Source organism: Numida meleagris, chromosome 1, assembly GCF_002078875.1.
Source record: "Numida meleagris isolate 19003 breed g44 Domestic line chromosome 1, NumMel1.0, whole genome shotgun sequence".
Lineage (NCBI taxonomy): Eukaryota > Metazoa > Chordata > Aves > Galliformes > Numididae > Numida > Numida meleagris.
In genome coordinates this window covers 104,897,418-104,922,495 of record NC_034409.1, presented here as the reverse complement: position 1 = coordinate 104,922,495, position 25,078 = coordinate 104,897,418, and the positions used below count along the sequence as shown (strand labels likewise).

Sequence of the window (25,078 nt, the reverse complement as noted above, 5' to 3'; positions counted from 1 at the left end):
AGCTACAGGATGAGGGCTGGAGGTCAAAGAGCAAGTACTACACAGATCCTTAGAGCTGAGTCAGAAAGAAGAAACATGAGTCCTTTTTAACAGCTGCGTCTATGCCAGAGGTATATAGAAACACAGTAATTTCAATTTTAATTTCTGTATTTCAATGGTGAAATACAGGGTTTTTCACTAGATTATGTAAGCATTCTTTCTCACAGAAATTTCCTAAACAGCTCTCACTGACAAAGTGTTAGAGTGGCAATAGATGATGGCATGGAAATGGAATTTTTTTACTTCAATTTCTCAGTCAATCTCTTCAGCTTAGAGAATGGACAGTAATTATTACCATAGTCCTGAGTACCTGTAATGTAAGACTGCGCATAAATCCTCTTTTAACAGCAAACTTCCCTTCATACCCCATACAACTTTCCGCCATAGCTTTAGGAAATATTTCCTATTTGTTTTAATTTCTGTTCTATCAAGTCTCTCCACCTTTTCTGGATAGGGGGCAGGGACAGGAAAAACTGCATCCTGAATCTCAGGCTTTCTGTTAGGAGCATAATTACGTATTGTAGTGGGCTTCAGATTTCCTCTGACAAGCTCTTCTTCCAAAATCAGCAATTGCTAAATGCAACACAGCCTTTATTAGAGGTATCTTTAAGCCATCTGTTAGTTTTGGGAAGAGGATAATTGAAGTCTCCTCCTACAACCTGGAATTCTTTTCGCAATGGCAAACAGCTGCATTCAGACTAAAAGAAGGTATACTCCACAACTGGGAACTGTTATAAGAACAGCCTTAAAACAAGATTTATTAACAAATATAAGAGGCATGGAATTGTGAAAGGAAAAATTCAGAATTTGGCTAGAGTGTCAGACATCAAAAGTACAGCCCAGGACTTGAGGAGGGGATTGAAAAATGCCACTTGTTCCACAAAGTGGTCCAGATAAAACTATGGTACTCCACATCATACCGTATGTTAGAGTATTGTACTGAAGTTAAAATGGCATATAAAATAATAATTGCAGCCTTAACTAGTTCATCAGTGAATTCCTACTGGAATGGACAGCCTTTGAAAACAAATGCAAGATCAATGGCACTTAGTAGCAAGAGGACAAATTTAAGGTAGATAGCTGCATACGTACTTTTAAAATAAACTCTCTAAAATTCAAGGAGATTTTTTTCTTGAACAGCCTATTGGAAAAAATGTTAAAAGAAATTTTGTAGGGATATGTTCCTACTAAATCTTCTCACATTGTGGCAACACCACTGTTGAAGAGCCAGGTTCTGGTCTGACCAATTCCCTTCTTCTGGGGGGAAAAATTCCTCCACATATCAAAAAGGCCTCCTTTAGGCAGCATTTTATCTTCAGCTTTCCTTGTTAACATCTGCCAAGTGCTCCACTAAACTGTGCTACATGTTGCAAAGCAATTCTTTTAGACCTAGCCATGATATTTGATGAGTCAATAACATAAGAGTCATCAAGCTATGCAAGAACAAAGCTCCAGGTAGCTCAGCATCCTGTCTGCAGCAATGACCTATAGCACATCCAGGCAGAATAAAAGACCAGAACAAGCACAAAGTGATACCTCTCCAAAACATTCTCCCTGCTTTGAACAATTTGCAGCTCAGAGACTTCCTTTGCAGATGGTAGTATAATTCAATGTAAAAACCCTTGATGGACTTCTTTTCTATGAACTTATTTGTATTTAAGGAATGATTGGTATTAAGGCTTTATTCTGTATACGTCATATGCACTCATAGCTCATTACTTATTTCTCATTTGAAGCTCAGTTCTTTTGCAAGCTGATAATCTATTTTTCGTAAGTCACACGTGACAGATGTAATACATGATTCTTAGAATCAGTTGAAAGTCAAACAAACATTGAGCACCTTTATTTTGCAGATAGATGAAGTGATGCAACCTTAGAGAAGGCAGCTAAAAACAAAGGGTGCCCCTGCCAGTAATCACAGTAAAAAGTTACCTCAGAAGATGTTATGTATTTTAATTCATTGTACATTCACGGATAATTGATTCCAAACCAGACTGAGAACAAGTAGCTTTAGGGGCATTACTTGCTATTCGGACTTTTGGGTCCTGCTTTTCCGTTAGGCTGTGGTACTGTCACAGCTGGTGATTTGGCTCATAAAATGAGATATATATTTCCAGAATTTGAAGATTTCAGAAGCTGAGGCACTTTGAAAAAAAAAAAAATACACACATACCATGATAGTGCAGTAGAGGTTTGTAGTAATGTCTTGCTGCCACTACAGTACTATTATTAAGTTTTTGCTAGGTCCTTTATGACTGGCTGTTCACAATCATTCTGGAAAGAGAGAAATACATTTACAGAGGTTTGAATTATGCTAGTTGTGTCATTGCTAGGCACTTCTAGTTCTTTCGTGTTTGATTTTGGATATAAGCCTAACAGCATCTGAATAATGAGTATGCTGTCCACTGAGGCATCACTAATCATAGTGTATGTTGGATGTTTGGGTGGTTTTTGAATGATCTGAGAAGAAAAACAAGTAATAGTTAAGTAAGGATGTGTACTGCAGCCTTTTCTGTTGCACAAAACATGTGCAGGTCGTACCTCATGTATTGTATGTCCAAATACATTTCTGGTTGTATTTTTCATACCAGTGAAACACATACAAAAATATGTTTTGTTGGGCATGTTTTACAGAAACATCTCCTTACTGATGTTATTATATTCTCACTTTAAAAAAAAAGCAAATACATATTGTTTGCTCTTTGTTTTTTCTAACATCAGTTATCTTGAAATTAAGCCGTCATACAAAATATAACAAGATGTAAGTATGAAGGGAGATATGTGGGGACCGACTTGTTTTAAAATGCATTTCTTTTCTGAGGAAAATTGTTGTTTCTAATCATCATAGCCTTTCACATTCTTTTGTCACATGTGTCTTGCTCAGGAGGGTGCAGTCAAGCACTTCGCTTGCCTGTAATATGTAGTTATTTCTGTATGTAATTATTTCTAATTACTACTTAACATAATAGGCTGTATTGGTATAAATATTTTGAAGTAGTAATCAGTATTCTTACATTTCCATAAGCTTCAACTCTTAACAGCTGTGTAAGATTGACAGACATTTAGGATCTGTATACAAAGATCAGAGTCTGAAACAATAAAAAGGAACCAGAAATCACCATGTTGTGAATGTGACATGTTAGACAGCACTTCTGCTGCTTACTTATTATCTTTGTAGCTGTTCTTGTTTAATCTGGAATTCAAGCTGTAGACTTCACTTTCTGAATTTTATCTGAATGTAGTGTTAAACAAGCTATCCTGAAGTCTATGCAGAGTTAGTACAGCAAAAAAAAAACAAGCCTCCTGTCATTGCTCTTCTAGTGTATTTCATGCCTGGTCTTCAGGGAGTGCCTCTTCAGATGTTCAAAATCATGCTAACCTTTGAAAATGTCAACAGAGAGGCCAGTACTTTGTCATTTGATGCTATAAGCTACAATATTAACATTGTGGATGGACTGTAGTCTGTTGAGGATTTAGCTGTGTGTTTTATAGGATAACCTGTACCATTTACACATGTGGAACATCCCTTTGAGTATTACAAAGCTACACTTCTGAGTGAGTCCTAAGGATTTAGAAATTAAATATCAGATTTGTTTTAGGAAAATATGGGTTTTTTTAGAAAAAAGTTTCACTTTTTCATCTGTCAGCTTTTGTGAACATTTATTTTTGTAGTCTTATTACTGAATGCTATTATTGCTCTTGAAAGCTCTATGAACAAAATTATATTTTAGCATTCATAATAAAATATTTCTTACAGAATTATTCACTGTCATCTCCTGTGATTCTTAGTTCTGTTCACACAGTTCTCAGCTGCATTATCTACCCCCAATGTAGAAAATTAAGCCAATGTAAAAGTATACTCTGTTTTTTAAAAAGAGGTCACGAATAGCCTTTCTTCCCTCGGTAGTCACCGGTGTTCTTATTACACTTCATTTATATAGTTGGAGGATTTGGGAGAACCAGCTGGGCCCCCTGTCTGCACTCATCAAGAGTTAATTTCTGAAAGAGGTGCTGTTGTCATGAACAAGTGCAGAAGGTACTCTGGTGGTCCTGCCAAACAACAAGAGCTCTTAATTAGCAGCAATGTTCAATCAGTCTGCTTAACCTGCCACAGAGCGGAGGAGGTCATGTTCCTTCCTGATGCACTGCCAACCTAAAAAGCACCCAAGAACTGATCCCAAATGTTTTCAAAAACATTTACTTGGTTTTAGAGGCAAGTAAGGCAACGCATGATCAGTCAATGAAAACTGTCATCAGGATAATGAAATTTTATTTTCGTGAATGATGTAGGCTTTTCTTCTTTTGTATAAAATGCTCTGTGTTTTTTTGAGGGGAAAAATATTTTTTCACAGTAGTCTGAAGAATGTGAAAATTCAGACTTTCCATGCTTTTATTCGAGTTTGTGAGGGAAGTCTGAATTTTCATATTCGTCAGGGCTACTAGGTTGTATACAATGATTAGTAATTCAGGAATTTGTCTTCTCATGGTGCTAATCAGCTAGCACTTCACATCTGGAGCTAATGGTTTCAAAGGCAACCATCTTGGTCTTGGAAACTTCTCTCCAGTAATTCAGAGCCATGCACTACAAATCATTAATAGTTAAGCATTTAAATATCCCAACAAAATCTGCTGATAAGATAGAAGAAAGAATACAATGCAAAATATCACTGGCCTCCACTTTTATTTCTGGAGGCTGGCAAATACTCTATAAAATTATTAGACTCCAGGAGGGCTACATTTCTACCACTTATCGGAGTATTTTATAGATGGAGAATAAATAGCACATGAACAAGGATCCCAATGTAAATACCCCAAAAGCAATTAGTTTTTTCCTGCATGAGCAACTCATAGGAATGACTTCATATTTCACTGTTGTATTAAGAAATTATCTAAATCTTTAATTCCTACTTTTAACCTAGTTGCATCTATATAAGTCTTAAAAAAATCACAGATGTTTTGTTTACTCTCTGTTCATAACTGTCATTGTAAAGGAGACCATTTAGATTAGGATAGTAATTCTTCCTGGATTTCATGAAATCTTGACTAGATTTCAGATGTGAAGCTCACAAACAGTATCCTAGGCTGCATCAGAAGAGTGGTGGCCAGTAGGGCAAAGGAAGTATTTGTCGGCCTCTGCTGCGCCCTTGTGAGGCTCCTTCTGGAGTACTGCATCCAGATCCAGGCCAGAGGCCCCCAGCACAAGAAGAATGCACAGCTGTTGGAGCAAGTCCTGAGGAGGCCGCAAAGATGATCAAAGGGCTGGACCACCTTTTCTATAAAGAAAGATTGAATGAGTTGGGCTTATTTAGCTTGGAGAAGAGCATGCTCTGTGGAGGCCTAATTGTAGCCTTCCGGTACCTGAATGGAGCTTAAGAGCAGGAAGGGGAGCAACTTTTTACATAGTTTGATAGTGATAGGACAAGGTGGAATGGCTTTAAAAGAGGGGAAATTTAGGTTAGATGTTAGGAAGAAATTGTTTCCTCAGAGGGTGGTGAGACGCCGGCACAGGCTGCCCAGAGAAGCTGTGGTGCCCCATCCCTGGAGGTGCTCAAGGCCAGGTTGGATGGGGCCCTGGGCGGCCTGAGCTGGTGGGGGGCACAGGGTTGGAGATGTGACACTGAGGGATACGGTTTAGTGAGTATGGTGGTGATGCATTGGTGATTGGACTAGATGACCTTAGTGGTCTTTTCCAACTTTAATTATTCTATGATTCCAGGATTTCGTATGAGTAGAAGCAGTATATTTTCCATTGAACTTTGTTTCATAGTTTCTGAATTACAGCATCTCCGTGTTTTGAACTGTTCACAAAAGCTGTGCTTACAAAAATTAACATGTTGATGTGCAAATATCTATGTATATTCTTTCAAGTAGATTGAGATGTATATGTTTCTAAAATGAAGGAGGGTATTCCTTAACTAGAAATGTGTCCAGGCATACCCTCTACCATGTCTAAATGAAACTGCACTGGAATTTTACATCAGCAGAAAATAGTTGCACTGTTGGCAATTAGCCAGGGACCTAATCCTACTATTCTGTAATCTCATATATCCATTATTTCATAGAGTAAAAATAGAATATTCTGCAGTGCAGTAAATAGTAATGACTTCAAATGAATTTTGCACTCTATTATGCCTATGATTCACAAATAATTAAAACTTCAAGACTTGAAATGATCCTACAGTTTCTTGCAGATTTGAACTTCTTTTCAGTTGCGTCTGCAATTTCACAGACTCTAGTGCGATTTAAACATTTTTGCAGTGATTGTACATATTCTTTGCATCAGTATGTTGGGACTGGTTTGTGTGTCTTGGAATGCACTTGAAATATGTTGAGCAGTTGCAGGTATGCTTGATCTCATTTGTGTCATTACAAGCAGAAGAAGTCAAAATAATGATTTCAACCTTGATTAGCATCAAATGCATATTTTAAAAAAGAGGCCATAGAAGTTCGCTGTTTTGCTTTTTCAGCTTGAAGAACAGAATTGAACATTCAGTTATCTACCCAGCTCTATATACATTTAAAGGTGTAAAGGCACGATGAAGTCAACAATTTTTTTGTGTGTTTGTATATGCTTTAATGTGATAAAATGTGTAGTTTAGCTTAGGTGTTGCTGTAATCGGTCTGGGATCTCTACTGCATGATTGTGAGATCTGGATATCATGCTGATAGCACTTCAAGGAGTCAGGGAAACCTCTAAAGTTTTCTGTGTACCTCACCTTGAATTATCTGCAATAACAAGTTCTGTGGTTTTACTGTTCATCTGTTACATGACTAGTGAAACACTAGTTGGCTTTGACATTCAGTAAAGATGGATTATGAATGAAAGTCCAGGTGACACCTCTACAGGGGCCTAGAACTAGACATTGTAAGGCACAAATGCCCTGAAGCCATTTTAGCAGTACTTTTCAGCATGTAACAGTAGATTAGTTTATGATTAGAACTGCTGCCAGACTTTTGTTGTACTCTAAGGCAAAGGTAGAGTGCACTGTGAGTGATAGCAACAAGCTGCGGTGTTGTAGCAGAATAAAGGACAAAGCAAATTATATCAGCAATAGACGTGCTAAAAGGTGTGCAACAATGTCAAATTTCTGGAATGTGAAGGCTGTTCATGGCAGAATTAGACGCTTTTCATAAAACCATTCCCCGTAATTGTCAGTTTGATTTGTTTCTCTGACACCCAAGTGACAGCTATGGAGTGTATGATAAACATGACAATTGCATCTCCATCTTAGATAATGGTGCTACTGCCTCTGATTTTTAGAAATGCATGTTACTGATCTGCGTCATCTATGAGATTAGAACTAGTATTCACAGTGTACACCTTCCCTGCCTGTGCAATGAGAGCAGAAATCCAGATGTTCAGAGCCCAAAGAAAGCACACCCTTAAAGTAACTCCTGTGGGACTTTGGTAAACGTGCAAAGCTCTTCATACCATTACTAACATAGGACAGGTACCACTCAGTAGTAAAACAGTAGTGCCTAAAAGTTAGTAAATACATCATTTTTCAGAAATTGAACTAGTATGGTTTTTGTGCTTTTATAGCATCATCCGTTGTTTTTGAACTGCTTTGCAAATATTTATCATTTAGCTTTCCAAAGTATCTTATGACACTGTAGATGGTGATTAAAATCATGCTAACATGGGGAAATCTAACCGCAGAAGTTAAGATTTCACTTTGAATTCTACAAAGGCAGTCATGAATGTTGTTTATGTGAAAATCCCATACTGTCAAAATAGAACTGAATAAAAAAATTGATTTTATCTAATAATAATAGATTTAAAGCAAAATTTTAGCCATGGTTTACATGCCATCTTCATCATTCAAAACTACTTCAAGAGGGGGCCTGCAATCAAAATTCCAATATTACTACTCCCCTCTTTGTCACATAAAGTTTTTCTCTTCGAGTATGGACTAATACTGATCGTTTTTCATCTTTAGCTTCTTATTTCTCTTTCTTTGATTAGAGTATATATAAAATTGTATAACTGAACTGTGCCATGCCCGTGACATCCTCATATGACAGCCCAATACGTAGTCCCAGCACTGGGGTAAAAGAATACTTGTAAGGACTGCAGAGCCTTTGTGGCAATAGAAACTTAATCTCGGTTTGTCTGGGAAAAAGGCAGCCATGCGAACAGCTGCGTTTCATGAGGCCTCATGCCAAAGTGCCTTGCAGATAATGTTTTCACTGAGATGCAAGACAACCAAAACTGTTAAAATATAGTCCAGAGATGTTAGTCAGCCATGCAAATGATTTTGTGTTCATATAAGAAGCCATGTCTATAATCGTATAGTGCTTCTTTAAAGTGCTAATTTACAGTGAATGATGTTTAATGTATTATCAAAAATTTTCCGCTAAGAAAGATCTGTGGGATTTTATTGATGTGCACGTGCACTTGGCAACAAAGGGAGGGCTAAGGGAATAATATACTCTTGACTGGAAAACGCATCTTTTTTCAGTTTCTGAAATCAGTTAATTTTTTGTGTGCATTTATGTATAGCTGTAGGATGTTAACAGTTTTGTTTGGGCTTACTCCTCACAAGTGGATGTTCCACTTGGAAAGAATTACGTAAGTTATAGCGAGTTTTGCTTAGTGGACAGATAAATAAAGCAGTTTCTAGCTCTCATATTTTGTTTTACTGTCTTCTTTCTAAAATGCGGTCATCTTTTCTTTGTGGAAGTGTCCTAAAAGCTAATGAGTAAAATAATGTTTATTTATAGCAACTCTTCAGCAACAAAAATAAATGTTCATGTTGGAGGAGGGATGGAGTGTAATAAATAAGCAAAGATGTATTTTGTGTAAGCTTCCAATACATTTTTTATGACAGTGGGATTTTTAAAAAATTCAGTTGAGAACTTGACAATGTGTTTAATAATTTTGGAAGTCATTTTACTTAGAGGGAGGATTTTATTTTTAGCATTCAAAAAAAATTACAGTAACTTTTCAAAAATGGATAGTTATATTCATAATTTAATAATAATCAGGCAGTATGCATATGTAATTTGACAGTGTCCAACTGTTCAGTTGCTGCATTAGATAGGAAGATTTGGCTTTATTTAAAAACTAAAAAACTTTTCATCTTTTTTGTTAGTTTCCAACTAGTACCATACTGTATATGCATGCATAGTGCCTTCGATTTGAGAGTTAAGCTTTTGTTGTGTTTGGCTTGCATCACTGCATGTCTCAGCTTTCAGGGTTTGTGTAAAGGTAGAACAAAAAACCCCACCAGAGAGCTGGGTTATGTTCTATGTATTGACAGAGGTCTATTTGATTGTGTCTGCATTTGATTTTGGAATGAATGTTCATTTCTTGCTGCATAAGATTGTCTGTATGTAAAATATTCTGCATGAGTTGGGTACTTAACATATATCTTGCCTGTTAGGAAACTTCAGGCTCTGCTTAAGTTTTGATGTGTATCCATGGAATTAATGTAACGCTTCTGCAAATTGATACCTGAAACAGCTTAGTCTTGAAATATATATAACTCAAAAATGCCACTAGAATTCCAGAAAACTTGTGTGTTTATGATAGAAACATGTTCATGATAAGGAGCCATAGTTCAGTGATAGTCCCTTAATTTACTGGTCTCACAGTTCAGTTCTTTCTGTTTGTCTGTTCTGTTATGACTAGTGGGAATTTTGCTTGTGAGAATCATTTCCCGGTGGTGGATGGACTGCAAAGATGAGAGAAAAGATCTGCTTTCACTGTCTGAACCTTGTGTTTTACTTTGACCTTGTAACCTTGTCAAGCTACAATAGGAAAATTCCAATTCCATTTGAATATCCCTCTTTGAATCATTTCAAAACCCTAGTGATGGGTCTAATGCTGGAAGCCATACAAACACAAAAAAGATGGTTCCTGAACCAGAGTTTACAAGTTGTGTATAAGAAAGAGACCTACAGGGACAGAGTAATTTTGGGATCTTTGATTGATAGATAGTGAAAAGAGTATCAAAAGTGAACATGAGTAGCTTGTATTTGTTGCAATAGAGAAGATGCCCTGTAAAAGACAGAAAGGCAAACTGGAAGTTGAATTTTAGTTTTATTCAGGTTGGATTGTAATATTTTGTTGTGTTAGCCGTGTGTCCATCTTTGAAAAATCAGTTATTTAGAGTACTTGTTGAAAACGCCCTTTGATTGAAACACCTAAAAGGAAAAGTATTTTCTCACCTTAATCTTTTTTGGTTGAATTCAATCAAATATTCAAGTAAGTATCTTGTGAAAAGATGTCGTGGTAGGACAAGAGGAAAGGTGGAGCAGAAGGCTGCAAATACTGGAAATCTGCAACTGCAATTTTATTAATTCTGTGAAGAGTTTCTTGTTAAAATTCTGTTAGTGGAGAAAGGGAAAAAATGACCTATTTGTATTTTAGTAATCTTTTTTCTTTTAGATACTTAACTTCATAGCATCACCGTTGAAGTGTTTAAACACCATTCTTAAAACTACAACCCATATGGAGTGCGCTATTATGAACAATTTTCCAAGCTTTAAGACAGCTTATGTATGTCCTGTTAGATCTTATTTTATCCCAAATTCCATATTGTTTACAGAATAGGATTACCTATTGCATTACAGCTTCTTGGGCTTATGAAATCACTCTGACTTTTCCAAAAATCCAAGTGCTTTGCCTTGGTATTGTATGTTGGCATCTAATCATCAGAAAACAGGGAAAAATACTTCAATAAGACAGTCTTGTTACGGCAAATCCAAAAGACAACTTAGTGAATGACACTTGTTTATATGGTTTATAGATTCGTGTAGGACTGGACATAATGACCTCAATTTTATTAAAACGTTATTCAGCATAGTTTGTTCTTCACAGCTCAGGTTAGCAGAGAGAGTAAAAAGTAGTTCGCTAAGATCACTTCCTTAATGTAGAATGACATACCAGTATACTGTTATTGTAGTTGCTTTTTACTTTTTTTTTTAATATAGGAATTTATGATTCAACAGGTAATGCTACTGTTTTAACTAAAGCACAAAGACATTTCATTGACTGGCATGTTTCTACTTCTGCTGTATTTGTAGTTGTTCTTCTCTTAGCCACAGATTAGTTTATAATTGTTATATTGATAATTGTTAATTAGGTAGGTCTTTCAGGAGATTCAGTAATGATTTATAACAGTTTTATATTATTACTTTGTGAGTATTGACTACGTCTGACAAACAAATGCAAGAATTATATGTGATGGAGCAGATCCACATGAAAGCTAGTAACAGACAACAGGATTTGGGATGAGATCCTAGATATTGAGATACTACAACGGAGTTTTACTGTGGAAGAGATAGGGAAGAGGGAGAAATGGCAGTGAGTGATTAATCCTACAGCTTTCTTTGGTTTTCCTACAAGAAAGTTAAAGTACTCTGTTTACTGCTAGAATTTGACATGTTATGTTTGTTGCTTTGCACAAGTAGTTCCTGAGTTTACTAAGGTAACGTAAGAATGAAAGGCATTTTTTTTTTGGCAGTGTTTTTGATGATATTTGGTATATTTGATCTTCATCTTCCACTATGTGCTAATACTGGTGATCATTGCTCTGAAAAATGGCAAGATGCCAAGATCCAAGTGCAGATTTACCTGGGGGCCTATTTGGTTTCTTGCCCCCTAGCCACTGCTGTTAATGCTGCACACACAATCCAGATGCACAGTTTGGAAGGGTTGTGCAGCCGTCCACACTTGTGTATGATCTCTCTCCAGTTCAGTTCAGGTCTTTACCTTTTCATGCACTTCCTGTGATGACAGGTATTTGTATGCGTTTGACTGTCTTAAAGTGGGCATTCCTCTGAAATTTACAGAGTTAGGAAGTAACTGCTTCTCTTACATTGGAAGAATTGGAAATAATGAGGCTACAAGGGTATGTTTGGATTTTCTTCTACCAGCCCTGACAAAGAAAATCCACAGTTTTGAGATTTAAATACCAGCTACATTTTGTGTTGAGTCTGTGGTTAAAGTCTACATGATGATGACTGTTTCTGGAGTCTACAGAGGATGCTGTGGCCAGCATAAAGTAACTTCCTTATTTTGAAATCCATTCTTAATCACCCATGAAATTAACTATTGGAGCTGCCTTCGAGTTGGCACAGTCTAATAGTAAGGGTTTTAAAAATATTTAACAACATATTTGGAAACAGAACTTTTTTGTTCCTTATTTATATGTTTTTGGATGTTGGCTCTTGGATGAGAAAAAGTGCTGTATGCTTTACTGAATACTGAATTTAGAAATTTTGTGGTTTCTGTTGGCACTACAAGGGAGCAGCTAGTCTAAGTCTCTGGTACTTGGCGAGAGCTTTTTTGTGTTTTAATTATTAGTCGCATGAATAGAGAGCCAACTGAGTTCGGCTATTGTGTTTATTGCCTTTTTTATTCACCATAAAAAAGGAATAATTTTTCTGGATTACTATTTTTAACACAATCTGCAACTTGAAATCAGAAGAAAGCTGAAATATTGTTAGTTCTTTCTTCTTACAGGGAGCAAGAAATTGCAGAAAAAATCAATTGAGAGATGTTGAAGTGTAATATTCTGGATTTATAACCTAGTTAAATGTTGCAGTTCAAGTCAACTTAACAGTTCATTAGGAGTGCCTATAGTACTTGTGCCTTGCGAAAGTACTAGTTCGGATACCCCATCTTGTTGCTCCGGTTAGTAGGCCAGACTCTTAATACAAAATGCATCTCTTGTAAGATGCATCTCTATGATGGAGTGACAGCATCGGTGGTCAATGGAAAGACAATTCATGTAGTCTACCTGGACTTCTGCAAGGCTTTTAACATGGTCCCATACCACATCCTTATCTCTAAATTGGAGAGAGATGGATTTGAAGGCTGAACTGTTTGGTGGATAAACCATTGGTTGGATTGTAACAGAGAGTTGTAGCCAGCTGCTCTGTGTCCAGGTGGAGGCTCAGGGGTCCATCTTGGGACCGGTGCTTTTCAACATCTTTATCAGTGACACAGATGCTGGGATGGTGTGCACCGTCAGCAGGTTTGCCAACAACACCAAACTGAGTGATGCAGTTGATATGACAGAAGGAAGAGGTGCCATCCAATGGGACCTGGACAAGCTTGAGAAGTACTCCCACATAAACCTAATGAGGTTCAACAAGGCCAAGTGCTATGTGTTGTGCTTGGACTGAAGCAGTCCCAGATATGTGTACAGACTTACTGAGTGTTTGACACCATGCCAGCGGTGTCCTGGGTTGCATCAAAAGAGAGGTGGCCAGTAGGGTCATTTTCTGCCTCTGCTCTGCCCTTGTGAGGCCCTATCTGCAGTACCTTGTCCAGCCCTGGGGCCCCCAGCATAAGATGTGGTTGATGCCCCATACCTGGAGACTTTCAAGGCAAGGCTGAATAAGGCCCTGGGCAACCTGATCTAGCTGTGGTGTCCCTGTTCACTGCAGGGGAGTTGGACTAGATGACCTTCAGAGGACCCTTCCAACTCTAAAGATTCTATGATTCTGTAATAAGAAGCTGTTGGAGCGAGCGAGTCCAGAGGAGGGCCATGAAGATGATTAGAGGGCTGGAGCGCCTCTCCTATGAGGAAAGTCTGAGGGAACTGGGCTTGTTCAGCCTGGAGAAGAGAAGGCTCCAGGAGACATAATTGTGGTTTTCCAGGAGCTTACAGTCAGAAAGGAGACAGATTTTTTACAGTCTGATAGTGATAAGACAAAGGGGAAAAGTTTTAAATTATAAGAGGAGAGATTTAGATTATGTGTTAGGGTGAAATTTTTCACTCAGAGTGTGGTGAGGTGCTGGCACAGGCTGCCCAGAGAAGCTGTGGTGCCCCATCCCTGGAGGTGCTCAAAGCCAGGTTGGATGGGGCCCTGGGCAGCCTGAGCTGGTGGGGGGCAGCCCTGCCCATGGCAGGGGGATTGGATCTAGGTGGGCTTTGAGGTCCCTTCCAAGCCAAGCCATTCCATGATTCTGTAAGTGTGATTGCAGAGGTAACTTGGTAATGGAACCAGAGCCTGCAGGGGAAAACTGACATATGTGAAAGTGCATCTAAGGTGTCATCAATGAGTATGTTTCAAAGTTTAAGTGATTCAAAACTTCAGCACTTCCATATATTTGAAGAAACTTCCAAATTTGAATAGGATGAAAATACTTGAAAAATTTGTTAAGATTTTCTTAAAGGAGAAAGAAAGTAATTTCAGACAAATTAATTCCTACTTTTCTTAGCAAATACTGGCTTTCCTGAATCTGTATTTTCTATGAAAAATTGTGTATATGGGAAATATTTGGCCAGGTCTGATAAAGCATTTGAAAATTATATCCTAAACATTATTAGCTAAACAGAGTATTTCAAATGATAACTAAAATTTTAGAATTAAATTACTATCTTCTAAGAATTTCTCAAAACCTATCTTTCACAGGAATAGTTTTTCTTTAAACAAAGCACTAGCTTTTCAGTTTTGCATTATTTTTTTCTGTTTGCATTAATCTGTTACATTTTACTCAAGAAAGTTTTAGATGCGGACTAAGATTTTTTTTAATGGAGAAGGAAAATATCTGACATTTTTGTCTGTGGGAATTTAGCAATTAAATTCTGGGCTTATTGACATTTTTAGAAAAAATGTGGTGCTTTTGATTGGTTTTGTACATACTAGTAATAGCTTCTTCGAAGTTTTAATATTTCATAGCACTTAATGGAAAAAAAGACACACAAGTAATACGATAATGCTTTACTTGCCAGTTTATGAAGGCAGAGTTGTTTTATAATGGTTGTAACAGCTGAGCAAAATTATGAAGCTTTGATCTAATGCCAAATAGTGTGTCAAATTACCATCTGCACGGCAATGCTTGTAACATACATTGTACAGTAGTATAGTGCATATCATAAAAATCAAATAGGAACAAGTGTTTAGAACTTCCAAGAAGTTGTACGTATATTTTTAAATCACATTAATTTTAGACTAGCTGATAGTCATCCATACTGGGGTCAAAGGTGTATGACTTATTTTTATATAGTGTTGATCTAAATCATCGTTTTTACCCTTCAATAGAAGAGGAAATATATAAGCAGCATAATCTGATAACAACTTAAAAATTAATAACTGATGAGAGACATATGTAAATTTTAAGATTGAGACTGTTGTTTTTGGCCAATGAGATCAACACTAATTAAGAAATTTGCTTAAAATTTTTGTTGTTTTTCATGTCAAAATATTTTCCAGGAACAATATTAAAGTTACTGACAGATCTCCCAACCTAACTGTTATCTATAGACCAAAATAAACATCAAACTATGTAGTAGCATGCTACCTCTTGTTTTAATTTCTGAATGCTATTGAATATACCTTTATAAAGAGGAGAAAAAGTAAAAATATTTTTCACCTAGCACTGAATTAGGAAGATTAGAGATTTACTGCATCTCTAGGTTTGTAACAACAGCAACCTTGCCATTCTAAAAAGTTGGAGTCTATGTTTGGAGTATAGTACATGTTGTAATCATAAAATAAAAGAAGCATAGGTAAATCACTGAAGAAAATTCAAATGCTTTTAGAGCCTTTCAATGTAACTTGCTTCTTTGATTTGGAGTATCCTTGTTTTTGATGAAACCATTAGTACTAAAAGACTAGTGGAAAACTTGTATGTATAAGTTAAGTGTTATAGTCAATTTTGTAGGTCTTCTACAGCTATTTAGCAATGAATTAATTTCCCTGGAATGTTTTAATTTTTTCCTGTTTGCACTGAAAACCTCTGGGGAGGATCTGGGGAGGGCAACCAGGTAATTTCTGCTCAAGAGGAATTCTTTTGAATACTTTCTTTAATTTGCACGGTATGTCCTACATCTTTTGTTCTACATTAACTGTAAGTATCTGACTGGCTACTTGGTAGTAACTTCATCCACTTTTCTGATGGAACATGGCAACTATTTTAACACCATGTATGATTTAAGACAGGAAATGAAGGACTGTCTTCCCAAATTTTTGTAAGGAAACGCAACTACCCAGAGTAGAATTTGGCTAGAATGCCAAGTTTAAGTTGCTGTCTGTGCAAAAAGTTCTCTTTTTTTTTATCTGAAAGGTGACTTCAAATAAAGTTGTATGAATGCAGAGTTGCTTTTGATACTTCCGAGATCCCAGTGTTTGAGTTTCTTCACACTGTAAGTTATTAAGGGCATTGCTAGTTTAAAACAAATTTACTACCTTATTGAAATGCTGCTGTTTCTTGCTGTGCTGTATAGGGTTACTTAAAGATTTCCCTCTTAGTGACCTAGCTTGTATACTCTTATTTAACATGATGAAACTACTGATAAAAGTGACATAACAACAAGTTGCATTGATCTGTGTGTTTGAAATTTTTATAGCATCTATACTGTGCTTTACCTTGGACTCAGTCTGGTTTTGGTCAATACATTTGTAACTTATTATTCTGCTCTGAAGATTCTATTCTTGAAATGTTATGATAAATGTGTTTCACTGCATTCCAGCAACTATCCTGGTCTTAGATCTTGGCACCGGAGTTCATTTTTTTTAATGAAATCAGTTTCATTTCCATTTATTCTATGTTAAATTTTCAGTATCCTTCAGGTAGCTTTTTCAAATGCAGAAAGGTCATGAATTGAAAAGGTTAATTTTTAAAGGAAAAATAAGTTCAAAATGGTGGGAGTGTTTGCTTTTCAAATTAAAAATTGAAACAGCTTAAACTCCTAGACTCTTCTCACATCTCCCTTGGAAACTCCCTCCTTTACTGTAACTTTGTGGTCTTGATGATATTCACAGAGAAGCTGATTTACTGAATAAAGAAGTTCTTTAAGTTTTGAGTTTTGGAACATTACCAGTGTGTCTGAACCCAGGTTTCAAATTTTACTGGCATTTTGTTGGCAAACCAATTTTTTGGAGTTCTTTCTTATTTGGGTATGTTTCCTGACACCTTTGGCTGTATGGTACTGTGTTTTAAAATTCTCTTTTTCATTTTTTTTTTTTGAGAGAAAAAGCCTATAAACATATACGGAGGATTAATTATAAAATGTCTGGTATAAAAATAGAGAAGCAAGAAAATTAGCATCTGAAAAATGCAGTGAGCAGAAAAAAAAGAGCATTTAATGGTAGTTTTACCCTGTCTGTTCAACAAGCTTGATTCCACAAGCAAAGCATGTATTATTCTGAGGTTGTAATATGGTAATTTAAATCAAGCATAAACACATATTTGGTAAGGAAGAGGTGGTTTGGTCTTCCCTTCTACCCACTGGCTTTTTTACTCTTACTTCCCTTTTGCCAACAGCAGTATTCATTTATGATGAGCCAGATTAGAGCACTGATCCATCTTAAAAATAGCTCACATGACTTACATGCCCTACTAACAATCTTCCTTTGTTTGTTTGAACTATATTACTCTCCAAGACTATGGTATATATAAGTTGCCAGTCTATGTCATTCATAGTACCAATAGATTATTTCTTGCTGAAAATACCAGGACTAATACAGGACAATCTTTTTTTTTTTTTTTTTTTTTTGGAATATTTATTTCTATAAAGTACAATAAACTATCATTTCAGTGTTCCAGTACTTTTCTAGTTTTCCACAAGTCTGGGACATTGTAATTACTTATGCTTTTTCACAGGAATATAGGATATTAATGTATCTAAAGAGTTCAAAGAGAGTTTGATACTAAATGGTCCTTTCTGTACTAACGTTGCTACAGGGAAATCCACTATAACGTGAAAAAAGCTATGAATTTTTGCAATAGAACAGAAGAGTGCATTCATGTAATAGTGTATTCTGGCACATATTTTGCCGGCTGGATATAGGCAAAGTTATAACAGCACAGAGCAGTATGTTTCCTATCATTTAAATAAGCGTCATGAGGATTAACAGTTTAGGTGTTCTTCTGCCTGTCTCAGCTGTGTGAGTCAATCTATTTGGGAACTGTGTGTTGCATCTGATCACGTATAAAATAGTGCATGGAAAGTGGAGGATGGATAAAGTTAGGTGTTAATTAAGGTTAGTAAGAGAGTATGAAAATTGCTTCTAGGATCATATTTAGGATAGGGAATTCTAGTGAACACCTTTTGGGATAAACTGCTAATTCTGTAATTAGTAGCTAGTGGCTAGTTGCTCACTGATCTCAACTGCATTTTAAGGGCAGTTAGAAACACCAAGGTTACCAGGTTTCTGTACATTTTCTGGAATCAATCATTCAGGATGTAAGGGATCCCTGAAGGTCCCTATTCCACCCCTCTGCTTTTAAGCAAGATCAACAGTGAATTCAGACTAGTCAGACCAGAGTCTAGTCAGGTCTTGAAAACTCCATGTGCAGAGGTATTCCACAACCTCTCTGGGCATCCTATTCCAATGCTTAGTTATCCTCATAGCTCAGTGTCGTTTGCAAACTTGATTGAAATGCATGCCATTTTCTCTCACAAGTCATCAGTAAATATATTGAGATAATAAACCAGATGCATCTCAGGATAAGCTCCTGAAGAACTGCAGCTGTGACCAGCTTACAGTAGAATACAAGCCATTAACCACCACTTTTCAGTCCCAGAATCCAGGCAGCTTTATATACTCATCTGGTAGCACACACATCTAGACTATGGTGGCCAAACTGGAATACAAGATGGTTGCAACGTTTGCCCCATTCCATTCAGGGGCTTCCCCTTATCTCTGTGACCATGAGGATAGAAGGCAACCTTGATGTGACTGACATCAGCCAGCTCTCTCAACACCCTCAGATGCTTCCATGGACTTGAATGAGTCAAGATTTCTTGAGATCAAGAGATTTACGAAATCAGTCCACTTCTACTGCTTGTATTTCCTTTTCTGCTCAAACATATGCATAAAGGCCTAGGAGATCTCATTGTTGAAGACCAAGTCAAAGAAGACATTGTACAACTTGGCTTTATCGGTATGCCCCAGTCAGCTATGAGACCTCGTTTTCCTTGTTTATTCTAAAAATGTAGCAACAGAAGTTCTTTTTGTCAGTTTTCTTGCCAGTTTCTAATGTAGTTGAGAGTTGGCTTTCTTAGCATCATCCTTGCTTGTCTGGACAGTATTTCTGCATTTCTCCTGTGTAGCCTGTTCTTCCTTCCATCTCTTGTGTATGTTCTTCTTGCACTCACAGATTTTTGTTTTAGCCAAATCAGGCACCCTGTTCATCTAACCTTTTTACAAAGAATTATGATGAGCTGTTGTTTTGGCAAGGGAGGTTCTTTAAAGACCAGGCTTGCTGAACTCCTTTGCCCTTTAGAGCTGCCTCTCATTAAGATTCCACCAACCGGGTCTCTCAATAAACTGAATTTTCCTCTTGTGAAATCCAGGATTTGTACTCTGTTACATATGTTCCTTGTTCCTGTCAGAATCTTGAATGGCATTGGATCATAGTTGCTATGGCCTAGACTGCCACAGATTATCACTTACTAGCTCTCCCTTGTTTGTAGCAGACCAAGGAGTAGATAATCTAATATATGGTTGACCAACCTTTTGGCTTGCCTGGGTTGCATTGTGTGAAGAGGAGTTGTCTTTGGGCTGCATGTAAAATATATAATATAGTTAATGTATATAAGTAACAAAGCTTCTTTTTAAAATATATTTTTAATTAAAATATTAAAAAGGAAGGCAACAAAAACATTAAACCAATGGGATATTTGACTTTTTTTTGTGAAATTAATGCATCGGTGTCTGGTACTATGGAAGTGGTTGCAATTCTTAGGGAGTTCTCAAGGTGTTCATCAAGGATTTTTTATGTTTGTGAGCTTCATCCTTGAAAAGAGTTGTTCATAAATGTACGTACTCCCAAAACCACTAATCAAATCCTAATTAAAAACTAATCAAACTAATTAAACTAATCAAAACTAATTAAAAACAAATCATGTATCAAAAGTTATTTTATACGTTTGTGAATTTTTGAGATGTTGAAAATTGCAAAATTTGTAAGCACCACACAAGTGTTCAGGATATTTATTCCACAATGAATGTGCTAACTTATTAAATTATTTTACAAAATAACACAGCATTTCTAGTCGCTTACGCTGTCCATACTCAAGCTACACATGATCAACTCATGAAAAATATCACTAAAAATCATAGTAATGCTAACAGTTTACAATCCTGTGGGGTTGCATTGCTGGCAGTCCAGAGCCGCATGCAGTCTATGGGCTGCAGATTGGATGCATGTGACCTAACATTTGTGTTCTGGCATCCTCCAGAAGTCACCTGGATTGCTTGCATCCCACTTTGTTTCCTTCTAACAGATATCAGAGAGATTAGAGTCTTCCATAGAAATCAGGATCTGACATCTGCAGATGTTCTCAAGCTGTTCAAAAAGACTTTTTCTCCTTTATCCTTTTGGCCTGTAACAAATTCCCTCCCACCATGATGTCATTCTTGCTGGCTTCTGCTCTGATTGTGGCCCACCAGCCCTTAATCAGTCTGCCGCCTACTTTGCAGAAGAACTGCATATGTTTGAGCTGTTCCTTCATGTTTTCATGTTCTCTTGAAAACAGGCTTCCAGGTAGGGAAGAGGGACCCAGATCAGTGCTGCCACTAATAAAGTCTACAGTGTGGACTCAAGAGATCTGTTATGCTTGGCCAGCATGCCCTCTGGCAGGCCATTCAACACACACAGCCTGGAATCAAACACAGCACCATGTAATTGAGTGCTATGAAGAGGAAATGGAGAGCAATGGAGAGTTTAGGAAAAATATTAGTGGGCATCAACAGTACTTGTTTTCAGACTGGATGTAATGAACAGAAACAGTGGATATAAATTAGTAAAGCAAGTGTTCAGGCCACCTTTTTGTCCAAAGTAGTACAAGAAACTTATCAAAAGATATGTTATTTTCCTTTCAACTAAACATTGAAAGTTTTTATGTTATTTTATAATTTCCTGTGTAAACAGTAGTTACAAACAAGCTATTTGAGAGTGAGATTTTCAGAAACTTGGAGTGAAGGAAGAAATCTGTTCATAACTCACCCGCTTGTGCCCAGGTATTTTAACATCTGGAATGTAATGCTGCCTGTTGTAATACCTCTGCAATACTGTAACACAGCAGGATGCATTAATGAGAATTTCAACCTTAAACCCACAACATCAATGAAATTTATAGTTGTCAGGCCGCTAACATAATTCAAACATAGTTTTTGTGGTTTCAATTCCCGTATAACATTCACGTCAGAAGAAAAGTCATTGTGTTGATTGGTCATAAGCGCAGATACATTCTCAGATTTGAAATTTCTCTAAAGTAATTAGGTATTGTTTATTGCTCTTGACAGCACTCATAGTATGTGTTTCAGGGTGTAGTAAAATTATGCAAGAATCTCTCTTAATATTTCAACTGCTATAATGTTCTTGCATACCAAAAGCGCTTTGCTTACGTTTTGGAAAATCCCACAAAAATGGTCAAGGCAGAGAAGAAAAATTTACATACAATTCAAGTATCTTTATCTGTGGACGTATAAGTGCTGTCTGATATTTTTCCTGATGAGTAAATTTGTTTTCAGATGTTCCATATTTCCCCGCTCTTGTATTTCAGTGTGGTCTTTTGACTTAATTTATAGAGCAATTTTGTTACAGAACAGAATAAAGAACAGAGAATTTCATGAAGGCAAAAATTTAGGAGAAAAACATGGTGAACATTGTGATTAAGTTACTCTGCAGAAAAATGAAATAGTTACGTCTGCAAGCGATTAAGTTGAAAGAAAAGAGGGGAAGTCAAAATGCAAAAAAGTGCACGTACAGTTACTCTTTCTGGAAAGGGAAATACAAGTTGTTTCTCTCAGAAAAAAAAAAAAACTAGCAAGCACACGCAATTTACAAAGCTCTGAAGCTGGAGGAGGATTGTGCTGTTGTTTTTTTCTCTTTTACTATCTCAGACTTTATGGTATTCCCAGAGCAATCTCAGGAAATAGTAAAAATAAATCTCTCTTTCTCTTGCTATATCAGTCTGGGTATTAACAACTTCCCCATGTTGCATCCGTCTTGAAGAATATCTTCATGACCCTTAAAAGCACAAACTCAGTCTCTGTGGTTAATAAGTTGTTACCTGCTGCCAAGCCTCTAATAGCTACATTCATGCATTCTGTTGATCATATCTCTTTGTTCTAAAGCCTGTGTTTTGGATTCGTACTTACTTTTTTTCCTACTTTGATTATTTTCCTCCAATCATGGCAGCACAGTACTTTTTTTTTCCTATTTATAAACAAGTATGAATGGAGAAGAAACAGAAATCAGTATTTTGACAAAGCCTGTAATCTCTTCCTAACTGTGCATCCAAATTTAAATAAGATTTTCTTGTTGTAATACTATGAACTTGGTGTGGTAACTGAAATCATGCTGTTCCCAGATGACAGTGCTGAAGCCACATGGGCATGAAGAGCTGCCTAGGATTTTCTGCTAGATCCCAGCATAAGTGGGGGTGTTTTCTCAATGTTGACAGTAGATAAGTGATCATAGTCTTGGCAAATAATTCATAGTGTCCAAAGGTATGAATTGTCAAACTGTAACTCATGTAAGATGGAAAGGAATTGTCAAAGAGGTCTGGCTATTGCTGTTAACAACGTCTCACTGGTTCTGTGGTGCTGTGGAAAAATTTTGATGCATCTGTCAAGGCTTCTGTTAGTTTTCATTCAAAAATATTTATAATTAGTAAAGATATTTATAATTCAGACATTGTTTGAGCCTTCAGATAACGTACCATTTTGATCATTATGAAATCAAGTCAACCATTTGAAAACTATTCTGAAACTTCTTGCTATTGATGTTGCCCCTCAAGTTCCTAACATCCTTTTCAAACTGCAAAGTAGGACAGACGGATGTTTCCTTAGCTTGATGTCTGCCAAAACGTTTGTGTCTGGTGAGCAGTGGGGCCGTACTGCTTGGAGCTGGTCCCTTCTGCTCAGTGATGCTTGATTTCACAACTTTAAGCACTTTTCATATGTATCTGAAATTCAAAGAAAATAGTTTTGAAGGATTGGACTGCACTTATCTCCAAGACAAGACCACTTTTGTATGAATGAACAACATGATATTTGTGCCCATATTAGAAGGAGGCTTTTTAGGCTATTAATCACTCTCTGGGTTTGCCTTGCTGGCACCATCTTGAATATCTGTTTTATCTGTTAAATAACTCTTCCCAAAAATGTGAAATGAAGAAGGATCATAGTACAATTCAGATCTGTTTTAAAGCAGCTTGAACAAAGTTCTCACAGTAGGTTTTTTTTTCTTCTTTTTTAAGTCTAGCATTGACTCATTTGGTGGTGTTAAAGTGCACTTTCTACTTATCCCCAGAGGAAAGTTAGTATTCTTTTAAGTGAAACTATTTTAAAAGCAGAACACAAGCCTAAAATAAGCCAGTGTTCTCTAGAGCTCTCAGAAGGTGTAGATTTATTTACTGTAGTTAAATCATAATTAGTTCTCAGGGGATAGTGTATCTTTTAAACTGCTTTATTGCCACCATATTGGTTTTCTAAATAATCAGAAACTGCTGCTGTTATATTCTGTAGTATGAACAAAAATTTGCTTTAAGTAGAAACAAATGTCTAGAATTGCTAGTTGTCACTTGCTGAAGATAGCAACACACAAAAAATAAGCAATTCAAGAAAATGCGAAGAAATGCAAAACGTGTGTTATCAGAAGGCACCTTGAATGAACTACAGCTATATTTTTTTCCAGTGTAATAGATACAGTAATGTTTTACATGATAATTTTTCAATTAATCTTTTAAAAATATTCTAATGCTTTTTAGTCAAGAATAAATATTAACTGAAAATGGATAAATGGTAGCGCAATGTTAATGTAAAATATTACCCGATATTTAAACCTAAATTTTCATGAATGTAGCTTAGTGTTCCAGCTGATAAGCATGTTTTTTTTCCCTTAATTGGCAGGTTAATGTTCAAGTTGCCTGAGGAGATGGGTTTAATAGCAGTTGCTGTTCGACAAACACAAGGGAAAGGTTAGTAAGTTTCCTTCAAGTGCTAATAAATGCATATTGAACATATGGAATAGGACATTTTAATGTCACATAGTTACACTAAAGATACATATGAGTATTTCTGATAATAAACTACAGAATAATAGTGTCCTCTTCTTTTGCTTGAATTGTGGATTTAAATTCAAAACCTAAGTTAACAGAGACCAAAGTAAACATTTTCAGGATGTTTGGTGACTTTTGCAGAAATGATTTAGTGGTCTTCTAGTTTCTGCCAAAAATCTCTGCAGCCATGCAAACTGCCATCACTATGCATTTAGTGTAATACAAGTCAGACTTCCAAATCAGCACCCTCCTTTTTCCTAGGAGGGTGCTGCCACTGATTTAAAAGCCACTTTCAGATTATTAGAAAAGCACAATGCCCAGGCTAATAAGCTCTTCTGAACATAGATCTACATGAAGATGGTTAACCAGTTTCTGGCTGAAATCTAGCTTGTGTCAAGTTGATTCACAATATGGATGGAAAAAGTGTCTTCACAAATACTTCTTCACTTAAACAAAGCAATATTATTTGGAAAGTGTTTGTAACCCAATAGCAGGAAGATATTGGAAACAAGTCATTTAGGACATTCTAGGAAACCAAGCAGCAGCATGCACATTAAACAACCTGCTTGTTTTTGTGATTTTTTTTCAAAGAAGAAGTTTTGCACTTTAACCGTTTAACTAGTTTTCTTTCAAAATTAGTTTGGAAACTCTTTTACAGGACTTATGGTGTGTTCTCAGGTGGGTACTATCAAACCTTCCTCTTTATGTAGTTGTCTACATTAACAAAGTGATGTTTTTATAAATGTTTTTTTCCTGTGTTGAAGTTATTTTTTTTCTCCCCCTCCCCAGGTCGTGGCGGAAATGTTTGGCTCAGTCCCGTGGGCTGTGCACTATCCACTTTACATATCACAATTCCTCTACATTCCAACCTGGGCCAGAGAATTCCTTTTATTCAACACCTAGTGTCCTTGGCAGTGGTAGAGTCAGTTAGATCAATACCAGGATATGAGGTAACTCATTTTAATTAACCTCAAAATTTGTTTCCTCTTTTATTAAAATCTGATTTTTACTCTGTCTTCTATGCATTGAATGACTCAACACTAACACAGTGGTAAACAACA

General features: G+C 36.6%; 1 protein-coding gene across 6 annotated transcripts in view; it reads left to right on the top strand.

Annotated features, from left to right (window-relative positions):
- The window catches only part of HLCS (holocarboxylase synthetase), a 114,723-nt gene that overhangs the window by 77,868 nt on the left and 11,777 nt on the right, over positions 1 to 25,078 (top strand). For all 6 annotated transcript variants that reach the window (XM_021405270.1, XM_021405319.1, XM_021405310.1 and 3 more), the window contains 2 exons: positions 23,869 to 23,936; positions 24,807 to 24,967. In XM_021405270.1, the coding sequence (XP_021260945.1) occupies positions 23,869 to 23,936; positions 24,807 to 24,967 (229 nt within the window). The remainder of the gene's footprint in view (positions 1 to 23,868; positions 23,937 to 24,806; positions 24,968 to 25,078) is intronic.